The sequence below is a fragment of the Mycetomoellerius zeteki genome, unplaced genomic scaffold (genome assembly GCF_001594055.1).
Source record: "Mycetomoellerius zeteki isolate Tzet28-1 unplaced genomic scaffold, Tzet1.0 scaffold108, whole genome shotgun sequence".
NCBI classification, from domain to species: domain Eukaryota; kingdom Metazoa; phylum Arthropoda; class Insecta; order Hymenoptera; family Formicidae; genus Mycetomoellerius; species Mycetomoellerius zeteki.
Window position 1 is genome coordinate 928,510 of NW_017255996.1, and position 9,042 is coordinate 937,551.

At 41.5% G+C, this 9,042-nt stretch overlaps 1 protein-coding gene across 1 annotated transcript in view; it reads right to left on the reverse strand.

Annotated features, from left to right (window-relative positions):
* Sox102F (transcription factor Sox102F) overlaps positions 1-9,042 on the reverse strand; it is a 189,019-nt gene that overhangs the window by 27,454 nt on the left and 152,523 nt on the right. Inside the window, exon 5 of the mRNA XM_018452120.1 lies at positions 9,005-9,038. Coding sequence (XP_018307622.1) covers positions 9,005-9,038 — 34 coding nt within the window. The remainder of the gene's footprint in view (positions 1-9,004; positions 9,039-9,042) is intronic.

Genomic DNA, 9,042 nt, shown 5'->3' on the forward strand with positions numbered 1-9,042 from the left:
AATGTTTCAGACGATAAAGTGCTCGGCTCGAGCGCCGATGCTGATAAACTAATTATTTTTCATGTGTTAGGGTTAGCAACAAAATCGGAAACGGGTATATTTCGATAGTATATGTTCCAAGGAACATTTTGATACCAAAAACTTGCGAGTAACAAATTCTATACATGTAAATTTTGGTCATAACGTTGCGACGCGCGACAATGCAGTTTTGATTATTTATCGGAATTTGTTTAACAATGTGATTTTTTCGATATTTCTTTGCACTATCCTAGAGCAACAAAAAAGCAACAAAATCTGGTGCCTTTGTTTTTTTGATATCGCAGCTCTATATCCATTTTTTCATTATGGGGGGGTCCAGCTTTATATTAACCTGGACCCCCCCATTTTTTTTTTTTATTGCTGCTAAACGGTTGGAGCAACAAAATTCGCTCTAGAGCAACTAATTAGCAACAAAAGAGCACTAAATTTTTGACCTATCGCGAAGTTGATTTTCGATGGTGGGGGGTCCAGGTTAATGGGGGTAAATAATTTAAAAGCAGTAACAGTCGTATCACCGAGGTACAAGAAATAAAGAAAGGATAAAAGCAAATTGCTACGAGTATAAAAAAATCAAATAAAATAGAACTAATTGAAAGGGAGAGACACGATTTGAGTGAGTGGCATCAATCGGTGAAGTTAATGGGATCAGTCGCAATTACTTGCATTAGTACAACATGACGAGACGGTCTTCGAAAGAGGTATTGGATGTACAAATCCGAGAAGGCGAGAACGGATAAAATCAAGCGAAGAAAGACCAGCAGAACGTGGAAAGCAAAAGAAAAAAAAAGTGAGAAAAATGAAAAGAATCAGTAAGGTAGTTGTAATGGCACAAAAGGGCGAGAGTGGCAGAAGAAAGAAGGAAAGAAACATCGGATAAAAGAGAATTATTAATATATTCATAGTTATACGTATTACACTATAAAATGTCTAACAGCGATAATTATAGCTTGATGCGAGCAAGGCTGATTTTAAATAAGATTATTGAGATGCAGCAAGTCACTATTTTGAATTTCAAAATTCTTATCTAACTAATAAGAAACAAATTTACAAGCTACAAAACTTCGATACATAACTAAGTATATTAAAGAGTGAGATTAAAAATATTAAAAATTATGATGCTAATACATACACCGTTAAACTTGTTATTAAATTAATATTTTATTAAGATAATAATATAAATACTTTCTTACAGAAAAACTAATGTACTTTCGACGTACATTATAATTTTAATTAATCAACTCTAATAGGTATTAAATTATTAATTTACTTTATTTTTCTATGTATTTGAACACAAAAGCGAGCAAAAAGGCATTTTTGTTGTAAAACGCCAATTGCAAGCACAAATGTCCAAAACTTCGGAGAGCGGCATGGTACAGCATCAAATAACGCGGATACTCAAAGTGTCACGCATCGTTGCCTCATGATCAAACAGCAAACATTGTCGGCCTACCACTCGAATACGGTAATTCTTTGATCGCTCGAAAAGATACGTCGACCAGATCTCCGCGGTAGCACGATCTCCCGCCTGGTTGCTCGCCCGACAAGTTCGGGGGATGAACTGAACGAAAGGAGGACAGACATTCGCATACGATTGCGCGCGTAAGTCGGCGTCTCTCGGAAAGCGGATGGAGAGGCAAGAGCAAAAACGCGACCGCGCTCGTTTAGCCTGTTTAACGGCAGACCGAGTCGCGCTCTGCAAAAATCACTGCGACGACACGACGCGGTGATAATGCGCACTTTGCGGAAGCTTCGTTAGCGAAGGCAAGGGTGCAAACTGTGGAGGGAGGAATGACGTAAGCGAGGTGTAAGCATCGCAATGAGGATGACTATGGACGGCTGAACATGAAAAGCGAATAAAGAAACGACGAAAAACAAAGATCATAAACCTTATTATGTTGAAATGTAATAGTTATTTATTAAATTCTTTAATAATTATTTATTAAATTCTTTAATAAATAAAATTAGAAAGAAATACATGAAGAGATGTAATAAGACAAATAGTAAATAAAAATAAATTTCTTTTATGCTTCGGAAATTTTTTATACTAATGTCTCATGTCGCAATATAAGCCGAATCATTTTATCAATCTATGAAATTTTCATTAATTTTATCAGTCTATGACATTTTCAACGTGATAATTACTTTTTGTAATCCGTATAATTGCTCCTGAATACAGAGTTCCGCGACGTTAAACTTTTAAGCGCACGGTTCGAATGAATCTTATTTCACTTTATCATATGTAAGGAGGCATTTAATAAAATGCGAGCTAATCAGTTTATTAAATACCCCATTGCCGACAACAACCGTTAATTATGAATTGCGAGGTAACTTTCGCACTATAATTACCGTACAAATATAAGTAATAGTTTTGTCGTTAAGTTTTCCGTTTTTACACGCGCATACACGCAATTCTCGATCGCAATGGCCGCGATACCTCCTGTGCGATTCCCTTTGTAGCCGCTCACGTGCGAGGTGAACTCGCGCGCAAAAAAACAGACGGAGTCGGGGGATTGTATCCATGTAACGTGGCAACGGGAACGCACGTTACGTAAATATGCAGAACGAAGGGCACACTTTTGTTCGACGGCACGGAACGCGCCCAGTACGGTCCACGTCGATTCCACGGGCTTCCGTGCGTGTTTCTATGAATCCCTCACCTCTCTCTCCCTCACCGTACATGCGCGCGTGTTGAATGCGTGTACACATTACCGGTTTCGTGGTCGATACGGATTTTACGAGCGGCGATGTGCTTCAGAGGGCGGACGCTCGGATGCGTTTGATACAATATATAAGCGGCATGATGCGGAATCGACGGGGGTAGAAAAGGGAGAAGAGCGGAAGCGGGGAGTCGATGGATGCGCGGGAGGTCACAAAGTAGCATTCTATTGACAGAAAGCCCGACGCTCTCTCGGGTCCGCCGGTGATTATACTTGGTGATCATATCGCTCGCGTATTGACAAACAGTGGTACACACACAGATAGAGAGAGAGAGAGAGAGAGAGAGAGAGAGAGAGAGAGAACCCCTCTCTCCGAGTCGCGGGGGAGCAATTCCCTCTTATTTCCTCTGTCCATAACTGTTGTGTCTCTCGCCCATCTCTCTCTCCGTCTCTCTCGTCTCTCTTTATCTCCCGTCATCCCCTTCGGCTATATCCCGCCGCAATCCCTGCCGCCATCGGATCGCGGGGGTGGCCGGGCCTGTGGTCGCGTCTCGTGCACCGGTGCACACACAGCCCGCCCACCGGTGGTCCACAATGCACTGCTAATTCCCATAAAGCGCTGGCCGATACGCAAATGGACAAATGGATATGGACGTACACATGCAAGCATGGAATACAGGCAGCGCGCGTCCGCCCCGTACCGAACCGCCGCGCCGCACGCCCCTCTGTCGCCCCTGATGCGCGAAACGCGATGCCCTCGTGCAGTTTTGCCCCGCCTTTGTGGACCATGTTGTCGCACGTAATAACGATATTGTCGTGCGACAGATTATACATCTCTGATAGATAAATATATGAAATAATAATAACGTAAGCATACAAATACGTGATTTTACAGTGTGAATACATATGATATATTAATGTACTCCTCAAACTATTTGTTGTTACATACATGGATTATTATTATAGTTTACTGATGAGTTACACGAGTTACACACGATATTTGTGTACTATTGCATTTATATAATATTTTTATCGTCTCTCATAAATTATAATAGATTGATCGATGGTCTTATTGAAAGAATCTAATAAATAAGTTGCTTAATGTTGCGGTTCAAAAGTCATTGGCAAAGCATAATTAAAAGTTGACAGTTATTTACATAATTATATATTCGACTGTATATCCTAATGACTAATGAGAAATCTAATAATCGTCCTGAATATGGATGTATCGTTAATCATTTCATGGCATGTAAATTTTGATCGCATTTTCGTTTTTGTAGGGATACTTATTATATGTTACCGTCATTTCAATCTCTCCTTGGATTTCTTTTAAAGCATATTTTGTTACGAAGTACGCACGTGGCGAAGCTGACTCGTTACATGTATACGTTTTTGCCAGCGTTATAATAATATTCAAACTGGCAGGGGAGATAAAATTAAAGAGTAATTAAATAAAATTCCGCAAAACGCATTATCGAATGTTGCAAGTCTGTTTAGATGAGCAAGGGTTGTTTAGATTTCAAAAATTGAAATTCCCAACCGCGGATTTTTTTTCCCGGAATCGCATATGATGAAGATTTTCGCGCGCGGTTAATGCATGTATTTCATTGGTAATACGCGCTAACCATAATTCTTATTAAAATATGTAAAAGTAGTACAGCGAAACGTGTTAATGTACTAATTTCACGCGCAGCTGCGTCGCGTGTTTGGCAAGTTGGTAATTTATGAGGAACGAAAATTTATTTCAGAGAAATATACACGTCCGCCATACACAGAGGAGATAATTTGCTTTTTGCGCACGCCCGCGGGGAGAAGACGAGGGAGGGGGAGGGGGAGGAAGGGGTTAAATTTCGTTCGCAAAGAGACTGTACTGCCTGAGTGTACTCAAACATCTTTGACCAGGCGAAATGAAAGCCTTTTGAACTGCTGGGTGTTTGTTTACGACTGGATTTTCCCTCGGATAGTATGTTTCATATTGTCATTCTTCCTGCATAAAAATCTCATGCCTGATGGTGAGCAAAGCGTTCATATATGCATGATATATGAAAGTACGATTTTCCGTCGTTGAAACGACGCCCTCGGCGTAGAAGAATATGACTTGCGGAGAAAGTCTACGGTGCAGCAGGTCGGCTGTGATCGAGCTACTGGGCGTGACAGTTCTGCTGCAGGTGCAGCCAAACGTATAGGATCACGAAAGCGCTCCGGGGTAGAGGGGAACGCGACTCTCGCCGCCTACGCGCGATCGGTCTGCACGTTCGCCGGGAAAGACAGGAATCGAGCCCGGTGGTGCATGGAATAAAGAGAAAGAAAGAGAGAAAGATGAAAAGAGCGAAACAGGCGCGAGATACGGAAAGGTGGAAGAGAAAGGTCGGAGAAGTGGGAGACTAGAGACCGAGGAGATCGAGGAGAGCGTACGGGCCTTGTCGCTGGCTACGCGGTCGCGCACACCTGTGCCAACGCAGCATGGCACGGCGTCGCATAACAGGTGGAAAGGTATAACGGAGGAGAGAGAGAAAGAGAGACACTCCGGGAGGAGAGGACGGGAAGAGAACGAGAGAAGGAGAAAGAGAGATAGACAGATAGACGGAGGGAGAGACCCCCCACTCGACCCCGAGTCTGCCAACTCGAACATTACTATACGCCCTCCGCGATCCAAGAGGAGGAGAACATCGAGACTACCGCCTTCCTCCTACGTTTTCTCGTCTCTCGCTCTATCTCTCTCGTCGCCTTTTTACTCCACCTACCTCTTTCTCGCGCGCTTCTATCTACCTCGTACGCCCGCTCCTAATCTCTCCCGCCTCTCCCTCCGTCGCCCAGCTTTCTCTGCGCTTCTCTTCTTCCCCTGTCATCCCCAACCCCCTCCCTTTCAACGGCGATGCCGTCGTTGCATTTCCGCTTTGACGTCGGCTAAACTCGAGGCGCGCCCGGCGCGCAAACGCCGCCGACAAACGCGTTTTCTCTCCGCGCCGATGAAATGGCGGACGACAGAGCATTCTCTACCCTGGAGGATCTCATCCGAGAAGTCCTCGCGAAGTCGATCTCTCGCCCGTTGGAGATTTTCCAGCGAATCAGATAGCTTTTACTCAGCGTAACTGACATTTTCAGTTACCGTACGACCGGTTTGTCGGACACGCCAATTAATCATGAATGGAAAACTTGTAGGTCGACTCGAACAATTTTTCTGGATTTTAGATATTCTCTTAAGTCGAACCTATTAGGCTGGGACAACTCGTCACGCGATTATTAAAATACGACTTTAACAGGAAACGCCGAGACACATGGAAAACTCATTTTTGTCGCACAGATTGGTACTTTTCTTATCTCTCCTCTCTCGTATCGTTAAAACGTTATTGCCGGTAGTTACGTGTCTCTCCGACTGTGGATTTCAATTATTAGTGCAATTGCAGACGATCGTAACAACTCCCGATTCCTGCCTCTCTCTCTTTCTCCCGGGTTTAAGTATTTAACGACATTAGCCGGCGTTCTTGCGCGTAAGCCGTTCGCAAATGTTATGGAAATAATCTTGCGTTATTGGTTGTAGATTTCTCAAATGCAAAAGCGGGATGTCAACAGAGAGAGAGAGAGAGAGAGAGAGAGAGAGAGATTCCAGGCTTTCGTAAAAAATAATTTCTCTTTTAAATAAATGAAGTATATTAATGAACGTATACCACTTCACGACTATTTTTGTAAATACGGAGAGCTCAATTATAATTAAAAATTTACTTGATACGCTTCATTTACAGAGTAATTTATTAACATAAAAAGAGTAAAATTTTCGCTTATACACATTATTATTAATTTTTGAATTTTGAATAAATTAAATTTCGTTAAAAGAATTGTTGATATTCGTATATGCGATTGCAAATCTGAAAATGCGGACGCTTTAAAACATCAAACGTCCCCGTAGGACGTTTATTTTGCGTGCGTTTCTCTCTTCTTGCAGGTATATAATTAAATATAAATCGATATAATTGAAAATGTGTCAGCGACTTGTCCGTCGCGTTCCGCCTTGCGGATCATAATCGACCGTTCGTTCGCAGGATCTCTGGGATATCTCAAGATGTTGTTTACGGCACAATGGATGCTGTTACCACTCTCCCGAATTCAGAATATTAATGTTCACAGGCACATCGGTTTCTACCTGCCGCGCGCACATGACGGTTATTTACGCGAATGCATTCGTATAGAATTTCGCCGGCGGGCGAATTTAGCGGGACATCGGGGAAGAAACATCGTTTCCACAGCACGTAAATGACTGGCATAATAACGGTAATACACGTCGGGCATTATCTGCACGCGCTCGCATTTTTGCGGGCAGACAGGTTCCTCCGGTCTCCCGCGATTCCTTCGAACGGCTGCGGCGGCGGACGGCGCGGCGTGGTTGCGTTTCGCCGCAGCCACGCGATGACCCGCGCTTTTTGAGGCCGCGCGAAGTATCGAGTCATCGCCGTGAGACGGAAGGTGATACTAATCTCGATGCGGTTATCGAATCCGATACGCAGGCCGGAGCGATTTCAATGAGATCTCATTGTGCCCGAACGTTCGCGCCCGATGCGGCGCGCTCGCGGATTGCAGTCTGGCGTGATGCAGGCGCATCAAAGGTGTACTGTTACTCGCGGAGGTGCAACGGACTCGCCGCTATTAGTACGGTAATATCACAGAGAGAGGTCTTGACGTTATTGTCAGGAACATCGCGGAGAAGCAGAAGAATACGGCTTAACATTCCGATGGCGCGGGAAGGAACGCGCGTAGAATTTTTATGTTGTTTGCAGAGAGGTATAACCGCGCGGACATTATGAATTATTCTTACAATCCTCGCCGGACGAGTCGCCGGAGTCGAGAATGCTTCGCTTTATCGCGCGGTGTCTTTTTGAAACGGAAACATACTAAGCTGGTCGTAACGGCATATCGGTCATCGTGGAAACTCGGGTTTCTCATTTTTCTATCGCTGTCTGCGATATACCTGCACGACCGCGATTCAACCGCGTAATTATGATTCCGCGGTAATCGATGCACTTTCCCTCGTCAATCAACATGCGCTGGCTGGGCGATTTATATTGAGACACAGCTTGATCCGTCATTCTCTATTTCGTCACGGCCACGCGTGGCACGCATTCTATTTTTTCCTCTATTAATCGTAAACGATATTCCGCATGATGTGACGTAATTGGACAAATCGATCAAATTATGTAATTGTTACGCTATGCTTTTATTACATTAGTTTACAAATTTTGAATAATTTTTAATGTAAGAAAAGGAAACTTTTGCAATGTACTTTGGCGCGTTGAGTTCAAATCTGCCGCCAAAATTTCCATTAGATTGAACTTTTAAGATATAGTATGTCATTTTAACGTATATGATATGTCAATTTTTATGATACATTTTTTTTTCAAAATAATTTAAGTGCAACAAGTGTTTAGGAAGGCAACATTCCATCAGATGATAATTGAGAAACGTCATCTAGAATATTGAAACGAAAATATTCTAGATGATTACTGCTGGATTCTAATATGTAAAACCGATCCAAAGTCATAAAAAACAAAAATTAAATACTCAATATTTCGAATAAAATTTCACTATATATTGCAAAAATATCTTTTCTTTTATCTTAAAAACCGGACTTAATGGAAATATTTCGATGGCAAATTCGGGCTCAGCATCGAAAATTACCTAGAAAGTGTTATTCATTATTAAAATGTTAGTCATTATTCACCATAATGTACCAACAAATTTAATTATTCGAATCTTCTATTTCCTATTTTAAACGTACTCCGCAATAACTCGAAATATTACACGGAAAAATGATTTTGCTTAAGTATCTAACAATTTAGTTAGATATTGATCTAAAAATAATTTGAATGGACCATCAAAACAGGAATCTCAAACATGAAAAATAATGCTGCAAAAAATTTTGACATTTTAACAATCAGTTTGAGCGTCCTACATAATTATTTCGATAATCCAACAAAATGATGTTCAGATCTGTATCTAGCTACATTTTTAAATATTTCAGCAAAACCATTTTTTTTGTATATATCCGTTGTCTCAGGTTTTGAAATTAGAATTTTTCTCTAATATTCTGTTGTTTATTTACGTCCTTCTACACCTTAATTCATGCAGATTAATTAGTAAATTTTAAATTTTCAATTATTTATAATTCAACACGTTGCAACATTTATATTTAAAATATTTGGCGCACGCCTAGCATTATAATAATTCGATTATAATTCATTATAATTCATCATAATAGTTCGATATTTATAAATATAATTCAGCTATGTCTTTCCATGCATTAGAAAATTGCTTACCTTCGATTGATCCTGCTGTTGTACAAGACGCTCCCTAA